Source organism: Opisthocomus hoazin, chromosome 14, assembly GCF_030867145.1.
Source record: "Opisthocomus hoazin isolate bOpiHoa1 chromosome 14, bOpiHoa1.hap1, whole genome shotgun sequence".
In the NCBI taxonomy this organism is placed as follows: Eukaryota; Metazoa; Chordata; class Aves; order Opisthocomiformes; family Opisthocomidae; genus Opisthocomus; species Opisthocomus hoazin.
This window is the reverse complement of record NC_134427.1, coordinates 116,615-139,067: the sequence shown is the minus strand read 5'-3', so window position 1 is coordinate 139,067 and position 22,453 is coordinate 116,615. Positions and strand designations below refer to the sequence as shown.

General features: G+C 45.2%; 1 protein-coding gene across 1 annotated transcript in view; it reads left to right on the top strand.

The window, feature by feature from the left end:
* The window catches only part of LAS1L (LAS1 like ribosome biogenesis factor), a 44,245-nt gene that overhangs the window by 717 nt on the left and 21,075 nt on the right, over nt 1–22,453 (top strand). The window contains exons 2-9 of the mRNA XM_075435720.1: nt 170–295; nt 518–587; nt 1,672–1,753; nt 2,785–2,982; nt 3,751–3,797; nt 9,357–9,466; nt 20,488–20,573; nt 21,528–21,743. Of these exons, the coding sequence (XP_075291835.1) occupies nt 170–295; nt 518–587; nt 1,672–1,753; nt 2,785–2,982; nt 3,751–3,797; nt 9,357–9,466; nt 20,488–20,573; nt 21,528–21,743 (935 nt within the window). The remainder of the gene's footprint in view (nt 1–169; nt 296–517; nt 588–1,671; nt 1,754–2,784; nt 2,983–3,750; nt 3,798–9,356; nt 9,467–20,487; nt 20,574–21,527; nt 21,744–22,453) is intronic.

Below are 22,453 nucleotides of genomic sequence, written 5' to 3'. Positions count from 1 at the left end.
TCACTCAGTGCCATATAAAAGCCTTCTGGAAAAAGGCCCCTGATACTGTCTTTCTGCATGCTGTTTCTCAGGCTGTTGCATACCACAGAGCACAAAAAGCAGCCAGAAAGCTACCCGTTTTGCTGGGGGGCTGTATTCTTGTGAGGCTGCTCACCTGTTTTATCTCTAGGTATGGTCCCAAAATGCCTCTTGCGGTGGATTGCACTGCTGAACTGGTTCGTTGCAAGGTCCTGGATTCATCTGGCAGATTGAAGTCACATGAGCTCATCCTCTCTTACGGACTGGCTCTTGTAAGGTAGGGCTCTGAAGGCATGTGTGCTGTGAGAGACACCTGGACAGACAGTATCATTCATCTGTCTGATTTCCCTTTGCATCTGCGGGACCACAATGTTGTACAGCACGTGGGGAATTTGTCTCTGGGGTTCCAAGTTCTAGCATGTGGGGAGTTTGTCTCTGGGGTTCCAAGTTCCTCTGCAGCTCTTGATAGTCATTTATCTTTTTTGTAATCTGCACGCAGGTTTGTCAACTTGATCACGGAAAGGAAACAGAAAATTGTCAGCATTCCTCTGAGACAATTAGCCAGAGAGGTAAATATTTAGTAAGAATTACTCGATAGTTTATGTATATACAGAGAGCATGTGCATTGTCTGTTGACAACAGTGGGTAGGTGGAGTTGTGGGGGGTCATTCTTTTGTAAACAAGATAATAGATGTAGATGCCAGTTCTTTCCAACTGCGGTTTTAAAGAGGCTGGTGTAACTAGATCTAAAACTTTGTTCTTTAGAGTCAGTTTAGGAGTAACAAAGGCTGATGATCATTCAAGCATTTTGAATTGTGTGATCAAAAGTCTTGATTTACATGTAAATAGTCCCACTTGACATATACACCACATATTTTTGTTGCTTAGCCACTGAGGGGAAAAAGAGCTAAGCTGTGGTTGTCCGCTTCTGTGTGGAGGAAGGAAGGTTCAAGGTGTAGCTGTAGTAGCAGGACCGACTTGAGTCCCTTTTATTGCCAGCTGCACTGAGCATCATATCTGAGTCTAAACAGCAAGTTTTGAAAGTGAGGAACAGGCAGAATTTGAGACTCCTATATATGCAGCTTTGTGGACCTTATGTGAGAATGATGAATTGAATTTTTTTTTTTTTTGCTTGGTTTTTAAGAAGAGTGCTGCTTCTCACATTTTAAAACTGATCAAGCTTAAAAATAGAGGTCTTCGGTAGTTAAAGTTGTCCTTAGGAAAATTGTAAAAAATTGCGTGTAACTTAGAGTGTGTATGTTTTGAGTATTATGTATGATATGATTTGTATCTTTGATATACAAACTGTCATCCAGAATGTTTCATCAGTTTAAATATAGTTTAACTGCTTCTCAGTATCTCATGAAATGATACATAGCACCTCTGTCTGAAAAGACATCTGTTGTTGCAAGTAATGTTGAAGAGCTTAAACTCTAAAATGCCAAGTTTCTATGGCCACAGGAGGAGTGGGATTAGAGTGGAGGGGATCTCAGCCCACCCTTGAAGTGGGAAGCTGGGGAACTGTGGTGCAGGGATAGGCCAGAAGAGGCCATTCCCACCAAGTAGAGGTTCTCTGCAGCCTTACAGGGCTGCATGCGATAATGGCATGATGCAGTGGGAACCATGGGATAACACCCATTGCTGTTCTTCCAGGTCGATATCCCCATCTGGGTTGTGGATCTCCGTCACGAGCTGACCCATGGGAAGCTGCCGCGGCTGGCTCTGTGCCGCAAGGGTGAGTGCTGCTGGTAGGCGGCATGGGGAGGGCCTGGCTTGAGGTGTGCTTGGGTTGGCAAAGGCAGTGCTGCAGGACCTAAGGGGAGCACCCCTACCTCCATCTGGGGCCCTGCAGGTCAGGCAGCAGGCTCTTCCTGGCCGGGAGAGTTGTGTGCCACACCACAAGGATTTGCCGCTGGCCTGTGGGGGTAGCTGAGTTGTGTCCGGGTGGCTGCAGGCTGTGGTGCATCGCAGGGCAGGTGTTCAGAGAATTTCTTCTTCCGCTGAAAAAAGTACTGCAAATGGTAGTTTGGGCCTCTTGCTTCTTTACAGCACAGGAAGTTCATCTCGGGGAAAGAGGTAAATGCTTTTCCTGATGGTTTGGAGATAACTGAGACTTCTTAAAAATCTCATTTAGGGACTAATGCAGTAGGTACTACAAGCCTGAATGAATGACCAGCTCATGGTGTTTGAAGGGATTCCTGGGAATTTTGGGTTAAGCACTGAGGAGCTGGTTAAACAACCTTCAACAGGGTCCTTGGATTGAGTTGGGTAGTGAAATGGCGATGGGAGAAAAGGGGTTTTCTTTCCGTTCTATCTAATGTATGCCTAGTGTAGTCTCTGCATAAAAAATTGATATTGTTATAAACACTACATTGATCATGGTGATACTAAAGAATTGACTCATTTTCTCAGCAGAACGCCACTGTTGGGACTGAGTTTCTAATAAAATTTGGCCTAGCTTGAGCAAGATGCAACACTATAGCAGTGCCAAATCTTTTTTGTTGGCAAAAAGACAGTGGGTGGGTGTTACCAAGCCTGTGATACTGGATTGTGGGTTTTTTTGTTGTGGTTTTGTTGTTTTGATTTTTTTTTTTTTAAACTCATTCACTTTTTCATCAATGAAGTTCTGTGTGATTTCGGGATTCGTAACTTGTTAACAGCATTTCTTTTGACAATGCAAGTTAGCAATGTGCCACCTGTATTGTTTTTTTTTTCATTAACAAAGAAAGCCTCACTGAGAACAGAACGTTTTCTCTTTTCCCTTAGGTTGTGATGTTGTGCTGGACTGGCTACGAAAGACGTACTGGAGCCGTCAGCTGGGCAATAACTTGTGTGAAGAAAATGAGGACGAGGATGAGGAAGAGGAGCAGGAAGAGGTGGAAACAAATGCGGAGTTGGACAATGATGCATGGGAGATTCAAACCCCACAGCATGAGGCCTGTCAGAAACACAAGGAATTCCATGGTAGGTGTCCCTAGAACAATGGCAGATACAAGGATTAGAGAAGTCCCATGCTAGAGAAAGCAGTTTAACAGTGTCATCTTCTAGCCCTGACAATGCATAAAGATACAACTTCAGTTGAGATTTTGGAATTTGGTGGATTCTTGGGCCTTGGTGGATTCTTGGGGTGACTGACTTTTTTGGTATTGGCTCACTGAATTTGTAGCATAAAATCTTTTACTTCTATTGAATATGCAGTATCCTAATCAGCAGCAACAGTTATACTGGGATGGTTTAGGACCAAGCACTGTAAAAATTAGTTGTAGTGTCTTGATGGCCTCAGTTTTGCTATTGAGACCACTACTGACAAAGAAGGCTATTGTCCTTTTATAGACCTCAAAACTCAGTAGATTCATAACTTGAGCAAGAGCAGGATAAAGACAGTTCAGCCAGTTTCAAAATAATTTGCATGTGGACAGAAAAATCACTAGCTGCCGATTGTATTAAAAAAAAAAAATAACACCGGTAACTCAGCCTGGACATAATCTGAGGTGCAAAGTGCAAAACAGTGGGAAAACTTTGGTAAATTGTTCCGGTGGTTGCTTTTCCATCACCAGAAGTCTTTGAACCCAAAATAAGGAGCTTTTTGTCTGAGTCAGGGTTTATTACTTTGTTTGACTGATGTCTTCCTGGAGTGTGTATTCAGCAGAACTAAGCAGTTTGCCAGGATACAGAGTTCCCTTATATAGTTGATCCATTCTGTGTTTAAATTATATGTTTGTTTGTTTCTAGAAAAAGTCAAAGTTGTGCTGATATCGTACAAGAATGAGCAGTTTCGGGTAAGTGCAGTCTTAACTATCAGCACTTTTGGTTCTTCTTGTTTCCTGCTTGGGGCAATAAGTCTCCTCTTCATTCTTACCCAAAGTGAAGACCTGGTGCTCTTGGCCAGGCCTCATTTGAAATACCTGATTGCTAGTATGACTAAGTTGCTGTGCCAGGAGTTTATTTCATGTAACTGCAGGGATCCCATTTTTTCTCCCTGTAGCATCCTCCCACAGTTAGAATCTGTCCAGAAGCATCAGTAATACAGAAGTGATATTTGTATCAGTGCTACAGAGGTGGCAGTATGCCAGTGTCCACAAAGATACCATCGCTTGCCGGGTTGCATACTCTTGCCTAAAGTAGTGCTGCTGTCCAGTGCATACCCCATAGGTGACCTGTGACCTGCTGCATGTGTGGAGAGAGGCTTGGTTAGTTGCTTGTTCAGATATCTGACCTAGTGTTGTCATACATGGTTTGCCAAAGTAAAGCTTCATTGCAGAGGACAAGCAATTTGAACTGTGATGGCTTCTAGTGCAAACACTTTGTTTGTATTTATAAATGAGATGTGTACTTGTTGGAGATCCCAGGTCTTCCTAGTCCAGGTGTGGATAGTGCTGAGTTTGTTTTCATTCATCCTAGTGTCTCTGGAAATTGAGACCTGTCATTCAGAAGTCATTAGCCCATGTTTTCTGTCATCCATCGTGTATTTTTGCAATGGCCTGGTGGCTGAGGGGCTGCAGTTCAGATTTGTGAAGCATTTGCCCCAAAAATCTCTCTCTGCTCAGCTTCCCCTTCTTAATAATGGGATAGGTCTTAAGATCTGTTGAGAGCTGCGTTACAGACCCTGTAAAATGTCCTTACCGACACACTGTTGTTACCGGGGAACTGATCTCACTTTTATTTTGATTAATATCGTTAGGGGCTAAAGGAGAAATACCAGTGAAGTGTAGTCTTAATCAACAGTGAGAGTATATAACGTGATTCTCCTTTGTTCATCCTTCCCTTGCTGTAATTGCTACTGGCTTGTTGTGTACTGTAAAGGAGACAAAATGATTATATGTGGTGAGTGACCTCTTAACATATTAACAGAGCAGAAGGAAGTATGTCAAACTGAATAGGAAAAGGCAACTTCAAAATTTAAACTGGACAGGGTTGAATGGGGGAAAGGAGTAGTCAGTCAGTTGCTAAAGAGTAATTTGAAACTTTTGTTTCGAAGCTCACATGAAACTCTCCTTAACCTATCAAAATAGTGCAAATACAGGGTGAAGAGTAAACTCTCTGCTATATGCCTCAGTTCAATGGAATGCTGCATACTGTGCTTTTGAAATTTCTCTGTTCACCATGTAAGGCTGCCTTTCTTGTTGAATCATTTCAGGTGGTGTACTTCTAAGTCTGTCAACTGTGACAAAACATAGCTGAATTGTGAAAATTGAATGCTCTGTAGATATGTATGTTGTACATATAGCTTCTTTTAGTATATCATTTTTGTCACTCTGAGGTACGCTGAGGAAGGGTGGGCAAAGGACTTACCAAGATCTGTCAGCATCAAGGAGTGTTATTCTTTATCATTGATACGTGCAAGTTTTAACTGAAGTTTGTCTTTAATAAAAAACATAATACTTCTTTTATGCATTAGTAACTATTGCCAGTAATTTGAAGAGATGCAAACATATTGGTCCTTTGGCTTGTGAAACTCTGTTCTGTACAACAGTAGACTTGTAATTTAAAACTGATTATGGCTGACAAAATCTCTGACACTTAGAAATGGATTGAAATAAGTTATATGGGTTTGTTCTTGTGCCCTTTAAGGGCAGATAGGTTGATGCATCCAAGTAATTTCTTAACCATGGCAGCAACTGGATGTTAAAAATATCAAATAAATACTACTTGAAGCTTTTTTTAGGCTTATATTTAAACGCTTACCCTGGATTGGCATAGCAAGAGTATTACAGTATGTTTGCTAGTCTCCCTGCAGAGAGACTATGCTGTGAGTCTCTCTGCATGAATGTATAGTCTGTCTTTAATCTTTTTCATATAAGAAGGAGAATCGCTTATAGCTAAGTAATCTTTGTAACGGTGTAACTGTAAAGTCCCTGATCCAGGTACTTCTCTAGCTATTTTGTTACCTATTTATTATACTTAAAAGTTTATATAAATCTGTAGGGTGTGAACTAGACTAAATTAAGCTCTGTCATGGGGGCTGTGTACTTTGTTGTCTGATTGTTCATAGGGGTAGGCTACAGGTTCTTTAGTCACTTCAGGTCATGTCTTTATACTTGATTTGTCATCTAAAGTATCTTTTCCATGTGGTGGTAGCTTTGCATATATAGGTTAAGAGAGCTAATCGCAGTCCTGAAAATGACACCTTGGTTTTCTAGTCTCATTTTACGTTACAGAATTACAGAATGGTAGGGGCTGGAAGGGACCTCTGGGGATCGTCTAGTCCAATCCCCCTGCCAAAGCAAGGTCAATTAAAGCAGGCTGCACAGGACCTCATCCAGGCGAGTTTTAAATATCTCCAGAGAAGGAGACTCTGCAGGCCCTCCAGGCAGCCTGTTCCAGTGTTCTGTCACCCTCAGAGTGAAGAAGTTCTTCCTCATGTTCAGATGGAACTTCCTGTGCTTCAGTTTGTGCCTATTGCCCCTTGTCCTGTCGCAGAGCACCACTGAAAAGAGTCTGGCCCCATCCTTCTGACACCCACCCTTCAGATATTTATAAGCATTTCTAAGGTCCCCTCTCAGCCTTCTCTACTTCAGACTAAACAAGCCCAGCTCCCCCAGCCTTTCCTCGTAGGAGAGATGCTCCAGTCCCCTCCTCATCCTCATAGCCCTCCGCTGTACTCTCTCCAGTAGTTCCTCGTCTTTCTTGAACTAGGGGGCCCAGAACCGGATGCAGTACTGCAGATGTGGCCTCATTAGGGCAGAGAAGAGGGGGAGGAGCACCTCCCTCGACCTGCTGGCCATGCTTTGCTTAATGCACCCCAGTATCCCATTGGCCTTCTTGGCAGCCAGAGCACACTGCTGGCTCAAGGCCAACTTGTCATCCCACAGCGCTCCTCGGTCCCTCTCCACAGAGCAGCTTTCCAGCAGGTCAGCCCCAAGCCTGTGCTGATGCATTGGGTTGTTCCTCCCCAGGTGCAGGACCCTGCACTTGCCCATGTTGAACTTCATGAGGTTTGTCTCTGCTCAGCTCTCCAGCCTGTCCAGGTCTTGCTGAATGGCAGCACAGCCTTCTGATGTATCTACCACTCCTCCCAGTTTTGTGTCTTGCTGAGGGTACTCTGTCCCTTCATCCACGTCATTGCTGAATAAGCTGAACAAATCTGGGCCAAGTACTGACCCCTGGGGAACACCACTAGCTACAGGCCTCCAACTAGACTCAGTGCTGCTGATCACAACCCTCTGAGCTCTCTCATTCAGCTGGTTCTCAATCCACCTCACTGTCCACTCATCTAGCCCACATTTCCTGAGCTTGTCTAGGAGGATGTTATGGGAGACAATGTCAAAAGCCTTGCTGAAGTCAAGGTAGACAGCATCCACTGCTCTCCCCTCATCTACCCAGCCTCCCATGCCATCATAGAAGGCTATCGGATTGGTCAAGCATGACTTCCTCTTGGTGAATCCATGTTAACTACTCCTGATAACCTTCTTTTCCTCCACTTGCTTAGAGGTGACATTCAGAATGAGCTGTTCCATCACCTTTCCAGGGATGGAGGTGAGCCTGACTGGCCTGTAGTTCCCTGGGTCCTCCTCCTTGCCCTTTTTGAAGACTGAAGTGACACCAGCTTTCCTTCAGTCCTCAGGTACTTTTCAAAGATGATGGAGACTGGCTTAGCAATGACATCTGCCAGCTCCCTCAGCACTTGTGGCTGTATCCTGTTGGGGACTATGGATTTGTGGGTGTCCAGTTTGCTTAAATGATCTCTAACCCAACCCTTCTCGACCAAGGGAAAGTCTTTTCTTCTCCAGGCTTTCTCTTGTACCTCCAGGGACTGGGGTTCCTGAGGATCAGCCTTAGCAGTGAAGACTGAAACAAAGAAGGCATTCAGTAACTCCGCCTTCTCTGTGTCTTCCGTCACCAGGGCACCCACCTCATTCAGCAGTGAGCCCACATTTTCCCTAGTGTTCCATTTGCTACTGATGTACTTGAAGAAGTCCTTCTTGTTGTCTTTGACATCCCTTGCCAGATATAATTCCAGGTGGACATTAGCCTTCCTTGTTGCATCCCTGCATACTCTGACAACATTCCTGTGTTCCTCCCAAGTGGCCTGTCCCTCTTTTCGCGTGTTCTGTAGACTTTCTTCTTCCATTTGAGTTTTGCTAGAAGCTGCTTGCTCATCCATTCAGGTCTCCTGCCTCTTTTGCTTGATTTCTTACTCATGGGAATGCACCAGTCTTGAGCATGGAGGAGGTGATGCTTGAATAGTGACCAGCTCTCTTGGAGGCCCCTACCTTCTAGAGCCCTAATCCATGGGATTCCTCCAAGCAGGTCCTTGAAGAGGCCAAAGTTAGCTCTCCTGAAGTCCAGGGCTGTGATGCTACTTACTGCCCTGCTTCCTCCACGCGGGATCCTGAACTCCACCACCTCATGGTCGCTGCAGCCAAGGCTGCCCCTAACATGCACATCATCAACCATTACATTCCCACCTGGCAAGAAAAATAATTTCTTCTTTTCTCTCAGTAGTTATTGTCTTCCAAAAAGAATCTGGTAGATGCTTGTTAGTGATGTAACATGCTTCATGCCAATATTTTATCGAAGGTAGTGATGATTGAATTGCCGCTTGGGTAGGTTGTGAGCGTAAGTAGAAGGCATGTCTTACCTTGCTGGACAGGCTCAGATAAGGTATATGTGTTATAGTTTGGCTGTGGCTGGCAACAGAAGGGCCCAGCTCCCTCCCAACCAGAACCTAGCATGACGGCACATGGTATCAAATACCCTGTTCTGTTTGGCCAGGTTGGGTCAGCCCGCCTGGCTGTCCCCCCTCCTGACTTCTGGTGAAAAATAACCCTGTCCTGGCCGAACCCAGGACAATATATCAAACCAAGAAATCACTAACTTTCAGAGGAGTGCTAACTTCCGATATTCTCTCTTCCATTCTTGGTACATGTTGATCTGTTTTGTGTATTGCTTCTACTGATCAGATGCTCTCAGCTGATTACAGGTTGCCTTGATGGCTGTATTGATTTGCGTTTTGATCTACTGTATGCATAATATGATTGGCAAAGCCTTGTCCTGAGCAGGTAACCTCATGCACATCCCGCATGTGGAGTTAATGATTCAAAACGAGTCTGTCCTGGTTTGTGCTGAAGTCAGGGAGAGCAAGGTTTAGAACCACAATGAGGATGCCAGGACTGTAACTTCTTGGTGGTGCTGCCTTTTTAATTCAGGTCTTTTCCAAGTATGACATGGCTTATATTATTTTTTAATATACTCCTAGGAAGGAGAACTTTTGTGAGTATTTTGTAGTGCTGTTGATGGAGCACATGTGGCATGTCCATCTTCTCTTCATAGCAGTGCCTTTCTGTTTGCCATTGGAGCATATTTTCTGTTAATGCTTGGATTTTTCCTTCACTCAGGCTATGCAGGCTGTGCAGTCGGTTTCGAAGTCTCGAGATCCGTGGTCCAGTTCCTCTTCAGAAGTAGACTGGATTTTGGCTCAGATCAAAGACCTGATGCAAGAGAACAGGTACATCTCTGATAAGGAACTGAGGTGAAAGGTACAGTGCAGAGCTGGGCCTGTAGATCAGTTGCACTACCTTTTCACCATGTTGTTCATCTGATCATGGAGAAAGCAATTGGTTCATTTCCTCAACATCTTTGAGGATGGAGTTATTAATATATGTTAATGAGTAACGTTTCCTGTGCCAGATGGTCTCCAAGGTGTTGTCCCTGACTTAGCTGTGCTGGCCCCAAGGCGTGTCAGCATCTTTGGTGTCTTCAGAAGCTCTCCCAACAACCTTGTGTAGACTTTGATTTCACAGTAACCTTTAGAATTCTTCAAAATTGCAGGGCAATACTTGGCCTCTTCTATGCTTTCTATCTTTCTATTACTACAGGGCCTCTAGGACCCAGTGTGTTGAGACTTTATTATTACTATATAAATTTGCATGAAGATCCTGTCCCACTCTGAGAAACGTAATCAGTGTAACTGTAGTGGGGAAACATTATCACGTTACAGATATGAGCCAGAACTCCTGATGTTTTGAATGTAAATATGTATGCCGTACAAGCTGCTGATTAGTTTAAGAGATAGTCAGATGTTGTGCCAGAAGAAAACCCTGAGGAAGAGACTTGCACCTTCGTGGCATTGCTCATCGGTTGCTGAGCGTGGAGTAATGAGCAAGAAGGCATGAAGATTCTATAATCAGAAGCATCACTTACTAAACACGGGGCTTCTTTATCATTGAAACTGTCTGTTGCTATATGGTTGGAAGGTACTGGTGGAAGCAAGCCATTGCACCTACCTGTGATTCTGGTACTCTCTCCCTAAGCATCCTCTGTTAGCCACTGTTAGAAGGCAAATGGACCAAGGGCAGCTGCTTTTATATCTAAATAGGCATTTAAACCTGGCATCAGCTACATAGTAGGGGGGAAATGGGATGCCACAGTACAAAACAAGGATTTTGAAAGGTTCAAGTGAGAGCAAGTGACTTCATCCTATGTGAAATGGGTTTTGCAGGAAATGTTCAGGCAAGAGTTGTAATGCGTTGGTAACAGGTAAAAAATGGTAGGAAGTCCCTTTCCATATAGGAAAACTGAAGTAGTTAAGATCTTAGGATAAGCATGTATATGGGGTCTTTCTAATGTTGCCTTGTTGGCATGCTCTCGTATTAGTTTGTCTGTGCAAAACGTAGTTTTCGTAACAGTACTGTCTTATAAGTATATGATCAAAGCAAGTACTTAATGTGGAAAATATTGTGCTTTTGATTTGCTTGCTGTGCACTGATTCTGCAAAGCATGCTTATGGTATCACATGAAAGTGTGTTAAATCACATTCTAGCAATTCTTTGTAATCACCTTTGTGTGAACCACCTGTTGCTTCAGCTCTTGTTATTTGCCCCATGCAGCTGCACAAAGTACGTTCAACTCCAGTTGTGTGGATTTCCAAAAGAATCAAGAATCTACTTCATCTGTCAAATTAAATCTTCCCCTAGAATACTCAGAATTTAGATGCTAGTGACTGTATTTGTGGCCTTTGAGGCACCAGTGTTTTAAAGTTGTTTTCCTCATCAAGCTGTGAAATACCATGTGCTGGGGGGTGAACAGGGGAGTTGGGGCAGCTTCATTTTTGAAACCCTTGGAAATGATGGCGTATTTAGAATACAAACACTTGGAATACCCAGTGAGTTCCCAGGGCTCTTCAATGCTTGTTCTTTACTACTAGCACAACCAAACCATGCTAACGTTTTTCCTTTTAAATAATCTCAAGTTTCTATCTTAAGCACATCGCACTATTTCTTTATATATTTCATGGGGGATTCTCAGAAGAACTCTTTAGGCTGAGTTTGCCTTCTCAGCAGTGCCTGAAGTGTTAGAATGAACAGCGAGTGGGATGGGATTCTGAGGCAGGGCTGTAGATTAAACCTTCACTACTGTGCCTGTCTGCACTGGCTGGAGGGCAGGTATGTGGTGAAGGGAAGCCTCTTTGGAGTTCTGGTAAGTGAAAAGATTACAACATGTGATGAGTTTTATAACATGTAATCCTAATATGGAGCTGCTGCTGACCCAGGAGTGTGCAGTAAAAAGGGGAATCTCTAGTGTCTCTTTGGAAGTAGTAACTTTAAAACAAAGGAACAAACAAAAACACAACCCAAAGCTCCTAAAGTCAATAACCAGTTTTCTGCTTTGCAGAGGACTGTGTCTCCAGAGCACTTCCCAACTCCAGGATACTGGTAGTAGTCTGACTAAAATAGCCACTCTGATATGCGGGGAAATCCCCCACTTACAGCAGCCAAGGATGGGGGACTGTTTCACAACTCATGGCTTGCAAAACTAGCAAAGATCCAAACCCTTCAGTAGTGATGCTGCTGCAGAGGGATTCTGCAGTTGCATTTAACTGCTTTGTGTGTTCACTGTTCAGAGAGAAGTTTTGCAAGAATGTTTTTATTTATATATTTATGTGTGTGTGTGCGTGTATTGTTTCCAGTAAGTACAGATTCCACAATTCCAGACTTTGGGGCAAACTTGTGGAAAGCAAACATATGTTTCTGGATCAGAACAGCTTTGGCAGTGAATTTCCAACCCTTATACCTTTTACTTTATAGGCTCGCTCTCTGCTCCTTTTGCTTCTTATTTATGCAGTATTAGCTCCAGAAAGCCCCAGGAACTGTGTGTCACATTACATACTGCTAGTTTGGCCACTTTTCTGTATTTTTCTGCTCTTGTCAACACTAGATGTCAGATAGGCCAGCTGCTGTAATGAAGCATTTTCCTTGATTTGTGCAGAGTGGCTTGACTGTAGTCACACATGTGCGTATTCTTGGGAGTTGCCACTTCTGCAACGCTCTGTGTGAAGTACCTGAAATAATAGTAATATAATGGGAATGTTTTGCCAGAGCAACAGTACAGACTTAGCTCCACAGTTGTTGTTTCAATGTGAAGCAGCAGTCATCGGGACCAGATTTTAGCAGGGTATTGAGGTATAGTCATTGTCTGCTGGCTATTGTCATACCAAAGAGCTACTTCATCCATTCTCAATCTCTGTTTTTGGCTTAAGCAACATAGGCCAGATGCTGCCATGATTCCCCTTATTTAGGCCTACTTTATGCCTGCTTTCCCCATTTTAATCCTGCAGGGTGAAAATAAGTGACTTGAAAATAAGTTTAAGTCTTAAAAATAATAAAAATTCAAATTCTGAACCTTGCTGGAGAGGTCTTTCTGCAGACCAGCTATTTAAAACAAACAAGCAAGCATCCAGTTGTTGGGTTTTTTGGTTTTTTTTCCTTTTTTCTTTTCTCCACAGCAAGAACATAGATATATTATACCAAAGGCTGGAACTGGCACTGCAGTGAGATTGCTGCCTTCACTACACTTTTAAAAATACCTGGCTGTGTGTCAGTGTTGAGCTGGGGAAGAGGGGCAAAGCAAGAAAATCCCGCTAACCCCTTGTCTCTTGCCATCTTCTTGGCACCCTGCTGATGGAACCATGATGACTTTATTCAGGAAGTTTTGGAGTTTGCTTCGTGCAGCCAGGTTCTTGTTTCAAAACACAGCTTGCTCTGTTCTCCTGTCTGGATCCTTAAGGGACAGTCTTGATATCGTACAGTTATTTGTTTTGCAACATGCAGGTGGTTTAATAAAGAATCTTATTCCAGGCCTTTATGTTGTTTAACTTTATAAAGTTGCTTGAATAATACTGGGGTTTTTTTGAGAGAAAATGATTTTTCGGTTAAGCTGCATTTTCTACTGAAGCTCTCCTCTGTTGGAAGACTTGTACTGTATTGTTTGTTTCAGAGTAATAACAGGACAAAGGCCACAATGCATCTGAACAAATGTTACACTAGCTTACATAAAACAAGTGTCCTTGCAGACGAATGCTAAATCGTGGTAAGAACTAATGTGAGGTAGCTGAGCATGGTGAACATTCAGGCAAATCACAAGTATGTTCTTCGTGTGGAGGGGAAGACAGAGGTGGGTTGGAAGCCTCAGAATGGTAGAGCAAACTGTAGGATTTGGCACTCGCTCCCATATTTTCATCCTTGAGTGCCTACTTCATCTTATGCTATTTTTATTCCAGCATCCAGATGTAACTTCTAAAGAACACAAGTTGTTGTATTTATAGTTAATTGAAGGCTGTGCCTATATCCAGCTTTTTAGAACCACCTGCACATTTTCTTTGCGTGTCCAAAATGATTAAAAAACAGTTCCCAGAAAGGAATCATGCATGTACCTTCTACTTCTGTTTATTAGTGCTAGCATGTTAACTGTATTGAAAATGAGACCCTGTCACACTCTGGTTTCCATTGGTCTTTATGTAGCAGCATAAATACAGGGATATGGTGTGGGGTTTCTCTTAAGTGCAGATTTCTTTCTTTAGAGGGAATTCTCCATTAAATGTTTTTGTGTGAATGGTCACAGATTCTCTTACTTCTTCAGAAACTCAATAAAAATGCTACTTCTGTAGCCCTTGCCACCGGTCCATTCTCCACCGTGACATTTGAGAAGATGAGTAGTGTTATGCTACCAAGGCAGCAATGATGTGCAAGTCCTTATAATCAAGTCGCTTTTTTGACTTGAAAAACAGAGAAACTTTGCAAGCTTTAAACATATGTTTGTGCATACATGTTTATATAAGTGAGCATAGGTTCCTTGAAGTTGTTTTTGAATACCATTGTGGTAATTGATTCTGCTTTGCGTCGTATCTGTCCTGCAGTGCTGCAGCTGTTTACTCTTTCAGTCACGTGGAGTCTGTCATGTATCATCATAAATGCAGCTGGGGTAGTGCTTCCCCCGCGGCCTCTATGAGAATCGAGTTTTCTGAAGGACTAACAGTACTTTCCTTCTCAGCTGAAGACAGGGTTGTTTGTGCAGTCACCTGTGTATTTGTGAAGATGTTTAATTTAAGGACTCAGCTTCTTGCTTTCATTTAATAGAGAAATTTTTTTTTCGTCACTCACAGAAACTAGACCACATGTGAGGAAGGAAGGCTGGCACAGAATGCATTGACAGGGTTGTGACTTCATTGGGTTTGGAAACTTGAGTTATGGACTCAGGGCTAACAGAGTTTATGAGTTCTATTGAATATGTCAAGTGACCTATGAAAGTGGTTTTTTTTTAATTTAGAATGCCTATGTAATTCTGCGTAAAGCCTTGCATTTCCCCTGTCAACATACCCTGTAATTTGGCTTGTGTGGAGTGCAGAAGACTGCTTTAGACCCAGAGCAAAATGGGCTAACTGCAAAGGATCATCTGCTTCAGAGAACTGACCAAGTGGACCTTTCTTAGTCAGATGTTCTTCTGCTTAAATGGTTCTCTACTGAAGCTGCCATCTGCATGGAGATGTCCTTAATAGCTAGTGATGATCAGTCATTACATGTGGGAATAATGGTAATTATACTGGAACGGTTTCCAGAGGAGGATTGAAACTGGATTTTGGTTTTAGAAACAAGTTACATTCTGCCACTTCCCTTCTGATCTCCCACCACATCATCTACTTATGACAAAGTGGTCTAGTGTTTGTGTGTGTTGTTTCTGGACTCTGACATCTTCAGCTGCTGTTTGTATTTATAAAAATCCTATATTGAATCTAAGTCATGCCTGTATGTTTAGATTTGGAAGTTGACCCTATGGGAGAATGCAGATTTTCTCATCCATTCTATACCAAAATATATCGTTCTAAATCCAATTAATCTGATGGCAAAAGCAGTTGTTTCTGTGGAATTTATTTAGTGTTTGAAAATGGCCATCTTGATTTTTATGCTGATAAGTGTTTATTTTAGTGCTGTATTTTTGCGCAGCTAGAGAAGCTCACAGAAGAGAAGAACTTGAGAGAATGCCATAGCTGGCTATTGAGGCAGTTGTGGCCACTTCTGTCCCCTGTGCTGTATTTTACTTTGAAGTGTCATTTCAGCCTACCTAGGTGGGTCCCCTCAGTCTTCCACTTGCGTTAACCCAGCCTAATAGGAGATGGAATGGTCCTTGAGCTGGACCATTCAATGCTGTCAGACTACCTGAAGTTTGCAGGTTAGCTGTAAGGGCATGAGACATCTGAAAAAGAGCAGTAGGTGCTGTAGAGAAGAGCAGTTGTGAGTCTACTGCAACACACCTGCTACTGAAGGTGAAGGGTTCTGGAGCAGAGGCTCGCGCCGAGGGACCCTTTCTCCGGTGGCAAAACCGCAGCGGCGAGGCGGCAAAAAGCGCCGAGAGAGAGAGAGAGAGGAGACCCCAGCCCCGCCCCCCCCCCCCCCCGAGCGGGAAAGCGGGAGGTGCCAACGAGCGGCAGCTCTGCCTCAGCGGGGGCGGAGTCGAGTGTGACAGCGGCCGAACCCCCTCACGGATAAGAGCAGCCCCCAGGGAGCGCGAGCGAACAGAGCTGGCAAACAGAAGCGGCGCAGCAGCCCGGGAGCAGCGCAGCAGTTCGCGCGGGAGTTCGCGCAGGCAGGGTGAGCGGGGAAGGCGACTGGCAGGGTACAGCCGCCCCTTCTGGCAACTCAAGTAGTGGGCATCGCTCTTCCAGGAGATATTCTAGCCATGGTTACCACCCGTGGTAAAGCTGTTGCTCGAAGGAGTGTGGGGACCCAGATGGAGGCCCCACGCAAGAACGCGGGTGTCCAGGTCTCTGGCTGCAGGGAGTGCCTGAGCCTGGCGCTCTTACTGGCGGACAGCAGAGACAACGGCTGTGTTCGGTGCGAGCAGGTGAATGACCTGCTCAGCCTGGTGGCAGAGCTGAAGGAGGAAGTGGAGAGGTTGAGGAGCATCCGGGAGTGTAAGAGGGAGATCGACTGGTGGGGCAGCACCCTGCCCTCCCTGAGGCAGAGGCAGCAGGAGGCGGCTCCACAGAAAGCAGAGAACCCCCTACCCTCTTGCCACCAAGCAGAAAGAGGGGGCCTAAGAGATGGGGGGGAATGGAAACAGGTCCCTGCTCGGAGGGGCAAGCGAATCTCCCCCTGGCCTCCCTCACCTGCCCAGTTGCCCTTAAGCAACAGATATGGGGCTCTGGAATGTGAGGGACTGGCCACAGAGGATGTGGGTGAAGGTGAGGCTCCATCGAGGGGGTTGCCTAGAATGAGTCAGACAGCCCCACGTATTACAACTGCCTCAACTAAGAAAAAAAGGAGGGTCATTGTCATAGGTGATTCCCTTCTGAGGGGAACAGAGGGCCCGATCTGCCGACCGGACCCATCCCACAGGGAAGTCTGCTGCCTCCCTGGGGCCTGGGTTAGGGATGTTGCTAAGGAACTCCCTGGTCTGGTGCGGCCTACTGATTACTACCCCCTCTTGGTAATGCAGGTTGGCGGGGACGAGATTGCAGAAAGAAGTCCCAAGGCCATCAAAAGGGACTTCAGGGCACTGGGGCAACTGGTTGAGGGATCAGGGGCGCAGGTGGTGTTTTCCTCCATCCCATCAGTGGCAGGGAACAGCACTGAAAAGGGCAGAAAAACTCACCTGGTTAACAGGTGGCTCAGAGACTGGTGCCATCAGTCAAATTTTGGCTTCTTTGATCATGGGGAGTTGTACACAGCACCGGGCCTTCTGGTGACAGGTGGAACTCAGCTATCTCAAAGGGGAAAAAGAATTCTTGGCCACGAGCTGGCGGGGCTCATTGAGAGGGCTTTAAACTAGGTTCGAAGGGGGAAGGGGATGTTGCCCGGCTCACTAGGGATGAGCATAGACTTGGCGTGCCAAGGCCAGGGGTGAGATTGACAGCCCAGCTCAAGTGTGTTTACACCAATGCACGTAACATGGGCAATAAACAGGAGGAGCTGGAAGCCATTATACAGCAGGACGGCTACGACTTGGTCGCCATCACAGAAACGTGATGGGACAACTCGCATGACTGGCATGCTGTCATAGATGGCTACAGACTCTTTAGGAAAGACAGACCAACAAGGAGAGGTGGGGGAGTTGCTCTATATGTGAGGGAGCAAGTAGAATGCATTGAGCTTGGCCTGGGGGCAAATGAGGAACAAGTTGAAAGCTTGTGGGTTAGAATTAAGGGACAGGCTCATAAGGGTGACATTACGGTGGGTGTGTACTACAGGCCACCTGACCAGGAGGAGGAGGTTGATGAGGCCTTCTACAGGCAGCTGCAAGCAGCCTCACAGTCACAGGCCCTGGTTCTCATGGGGGACTTCAACAACCCTGACATCAGCTGGGAAGACCATACAGCTAGGCAGGCGCAATCCAGGAGGTTCCTACAGAGCATCGATGATAACTTTCTGATGCAAGTGGTGGAGGAACCAACAAGGAAAGGCGTGCTGCTGGACCTTGTGTTAACAAACAAGGAGGGACTGGTGGAGGATGTGAAGGTCGGAGGTAGACTCGGCTGCAGTGACCATGACATGGTCGAGTTCAGGATCCTGCGTGGAGGAAGCAGGGCGATAAGCAGGATCAAAACCCTGGACCTCAGGAGGGCTGACTTTGCCCTCTTCAAGGAGCTACTCGGAGGAATCCCATGGGCCAGGAAGGCAGGGGGCTCTATGAGTGCTGGTCGCTCTTTAAACAACACTTCTGCCATGCACAGGAGCAATGCATCCCCCTGAGAAAGAAATCGAGCAAAGGAGGCAGGAGACCTGTGTGGTTAAACAAGGAGCTTCTAGCAGAGATCAGGCAGAAGAGAAAGGTCCATGGAATGTGGAAAGAGGGGCAGGCCACTTGGGAAGAGTACAGAAACGTGGTGAGAGCATGCAGGGATGCGACGAGGAAGGCCAAGGCCCACCTGGAATTGAAGCTGGCAAGGGATGTCAAAAACAACAAGAAGGGCTTCTTCAACTACATCAGCAGCAAAAGGAAGGCTAGGGACAATGTGGGGCCGCTGCTGAATGAGGCGGGTGTCCTGGTGACGGAGGATGCGGAGAAGGCAGAGCTACTGAATGGCTTCTTTGCTTCAGTCTTCAGTGCTAAGACTGGCCCTCAGGAATCCCAGGCCCCGGAGGTAAGAGAAGCAGCCTACAAAGAGGACGACTTTCCCTTGGTCGAGGAGAACTGTGTGAGGGATCGCTTAAGTGATCTGGACGTCCACAAATCCATGGGCCCCGATGGAATGCACCCACGAGTGCTGAGAGAGCTGGCGGATGTCATTGCTGAGCCACTCTCCATCATCTTTGAGAGGTCCTGGAGGACAGGAGAGGTGCCCGAGGACTGGAGAAAGGCCAATGTCACTCCAATCTTCAAAAAGGGCAAGAAGGAGGACCCAGGGAACTACAGGCCGGTCAGCCTCACCTCCATCCCGGGAAAGGTGATGGAGCAGCTTATCCTGGAGGCCATCATCAAGCAAGTGGAAGAAAAGAAGGTTATCAGGAGTAGTCAGCATGGATTCACCAAGGGGAAATCATGCCTGACCAATCTAATAGCTTTCTACGATGACATGACTGGCTGGGTAGACAAAGGGAGAGCCGTGGATGTTGTCTACCTTGACTTCAGCAAGGCTTTCGACGCAGCCTCCCATGATATCCTCCTAGGGAAGCTGAGGAAGTGTGGGCTGGATGAGTGGTCGGTGAAGTGGATAGAGAACTGGCTGAATGGCAGAACTCAGAGGGTTGTCATCAGCGGCTCTGAGTCTAGTTGGAGGCTGGTAACAAGTGGTGTCCCCCAGGGGTCAGTACTGGGCCCAGTCTTGTTTAACTTCTTCATCAACGACCTGGATGAAGAGTTAGAATGTACCCTCAGCAAGTTTGCTGATGACACCAAACTGGGAGGTGTGGTAGACACACCGGAAGGCTGTGCTGCCATTCAACGTGACCTGGATAGGCTGGAAAGCTGGGCAGAGAGGAACCTGATGAGGTTCAACAAGGGCAAGTGCAGGGTCCTGCACCTGGGGAGGAACAACCTCATGCACCAGTACAGGCTTGGGGTGGACCTGCTGGAGAGCAGCTCTGCGGAGAGGGACCTGGGCGTCCTGGTGGATGACCCGTTAACCATGAGCCAGCAGTGTGCCCTGGCTGCCAAGAAAGCCAATGGAATCCTGGGGTGCATCAAGAAGAGTGTGACCAGCAGGACGAGCGAGGTTCTCCTTCCCCTCTACACTGCCCTGGTGAGGCCTCATCTGGAGTACTGTGTCCAGTTCTGGGCTCCCCAGTTCAAGAAAGATGAAGAGCTACTGGAGGGAGTCCAGTGGAGGGCTACAAGGATGATGAGGGGACTGGAACATCTCTCCTACGAGGAGAGGTTGAGGGAACTGGGCTTGTTCAGCCTGAAGAAGAGAAGGCTGCGAGGGGACCTTATAAATGCTTACAAATATCTGAAGGGTGGGTGTCAGGAGGATGGGGCCAAGCTCTTTTCAGTGGTGCCCAGTGACAGGACAAGGGGCAATGGGCACAAACTGAGGCACAGGAAGTTCCGTCTGAACATGAGGAAGAACTTCTTCCCTTTGAGGGTGACGGAGCACTGGAACAGGCTGCCCAGGGAGGTTGTGGAGTCTCCTTCTCTGGAGATATTCAAGACCCACCTGGACAAGGTCCTGTGCAGCTTGCTGTAGGTGACCCTGCTTCGGCAGGAGGGTTGGACTAGATGACCCACAGAGGTCCCTTCCAACCCCTACTATTCTGTGATTCTGTGATACCTGCCGAACAGCTGTGTGAAATGCACATTAAGGTGTGCCTTGCCAGCAAGTCAACAGGGTTGGCTTTTCCCCTCAAATTTAACCTAGCTCTGTGGGTCAGAGGTCCTCAAATCTTGGCTGGCCTGCTGGATCATACTGCAAACCATAGGTACTTCAGTATGATAAATGTTCCTGTGCTTTTGAAATGTTTATGACAAATGTTCCTGTGCTTTTGAAATACCAAGATATTTGCCTTTGCAACTCGAGCAGAAGTGTTTCCTTCAAGGTTCTGGTTCTGTTCCAGTTTGCACAACTGCGCATTCCTTCCAAGTCTAGTGGAATATGTCCAGTCCGAAACTGGCATACGATTTTAGTGCCTTACAACAAGCTACATCACCTTCTCATATTTCCAGGTTTTTCACTCTCAAACATGTTTCAGAACCGGTGCAAGTGGTGTTTTGACATGTAAATGGGTAAGTGGCATTAATAAGACTCTCTGATTGCTGTAGGGAGACAGTGGCTGAAGCTCTTCTCAGTGATGGATTTCTCATCCCAAAGATGGATTGTCTGAAGATGCTAAATATCAAGTATGAAGGTTAGTGTATTGGACACCCCATAAGTAAAAAGTACATAGCTAATGTTATGTCCAAGTCTGTTCTTTTTTTCTCATTTTATTGAAATTTGTAATTCTCTGCGTATTTTTCATGTATCTGGGTCCTTAACCATTGTTTGACCTGTTCTCAGACCCCTTTATGGCCATGCTGAGCTACTGCTTTTGCATAAATCTCTTACATGGAAGGATAGCTCTTCAGCACTGAATGCTGCCTGGCCAAAATGTCATTTGAAGCTTGCGTCTCTGTCCTCATCTGCAGTAGTCACTGATTTCATGAACTCCCACTAGTTTCTTTTCAACATCAAAGATCTGAAGCAAATCTGAATGTGTTTTTTTGAGCCTCATTCACCAATTACATCTTAGTTCCATGCTGTTGCCCGTATGTGTGGAGTTACATGGATTTTCTGCAAGAGAATTAGGTACCTAGAGGCAATGAAAATTAATAATTTGTGTATTTTGCTGGGACCTCTTGGAAACACCAGCCAAAGAACTTTCCAAGAAATATCCTAAAATTTCTGTGACTATGTTACAGCAGTAAAAATTCAGGAGCTTTTTCATTCTGTGTTGCTTTGCTCAGTGTGCCTTCTCTTTGCAGTATATTTTTAGACAGAGTAGCTCTTCATTATGTGTGAAATAAGCTGAAACTCCAAAGGGATTAGCAAAACAGGTGGAATTTCCTGTGGTTTACCATATTATAGATCAGGCATTGTATTTTTTGCTTTTCTTGAGTTGTTGTGTCATCAATTTGCTGCTTATTTTACTTCCCTGGCATAAGAAAATAATAGTTCCAGGCTCAGTGAAGATAGCAGGAAGTACCCTAGAACCAGTGATCTCAGAAAAAGCTGCTTTAGTTTGGAACAAGTGTCACACCCATGGTTCACAAGAAATTACAAAACAGTGACTTTTGGCTTCTCTTTTTTTTTCTTGTTATTGCAGCAAATAAAGAGGTATGGCAGTTCAAAATTCCCCAGACATTTTACTGCTTTTGGCAACCTTTGCTGACAGGCCTCCTTTCCCGAAGTTTTACACAGATACTAATAGAGAAAATGTTTATGGAGTTGAAGGAGTGTTCTGACTCTTCAGAACTCCGGCCTCAGTTCTTGATCAGCTGGATTTCTGAGATGCTGACTGGCATTGCCAAAGTAAACACTGGTGAGTATATCTGGAATTTCTGTGTGTAAGAGACGTAAGAGTCTTTTCTGTGCTACTGTGAAAACTGGGAGAGTGGTGTGACCTTTAGATGGAAAGTACAATAGCCTAATTATGACATTTTGTCATGTGAACAGAGAGCTTTTATTATTGGATTTCTTACACGTTTCAACCTGCAGCTATGTATGTCATGCATTTCTTAGCAAAAAAAAAATTGAAACTGTTATTGGCAACTTTGCTGCAGCCTCCTCAAAACAGGAAAAGCCAGTCTGTCCCATGAAAGACCAGGCCCTTAAGTGCTATTTTTTCAGATATTAGTACTTGTAGGAAATAACAATAGCAAATAACAAATAAAGATGTTATAGACAAGCTGTTATGAGTTCCCAGCTCCCAGTTCTGTCCTCAACAGAAGCTTGCCTTCACCAGATACTTTCATAGTCTTGCTGTCTTTTTTTAAGCCTATCACAGGATTTTGATGCCTTCTAAACTTACATAAAAGTAGTATTTTGTTTTCTGTTCCTAATTCCTTAGAACTGTTTAAATTGGCAAACTGTTTTAACTGGCAAACTGTACGTTTCACTCCAGAGGCGGGGGCACAGAAGAACTTTGATTATTCAAAACGTGTCACAGGACTTTTGTTAACAGGACTTTTATACTGCAATGTAGTGTATCCTTGAGGAGGTTTCTAGCTGATTAATTTTGCCACCTCTTCT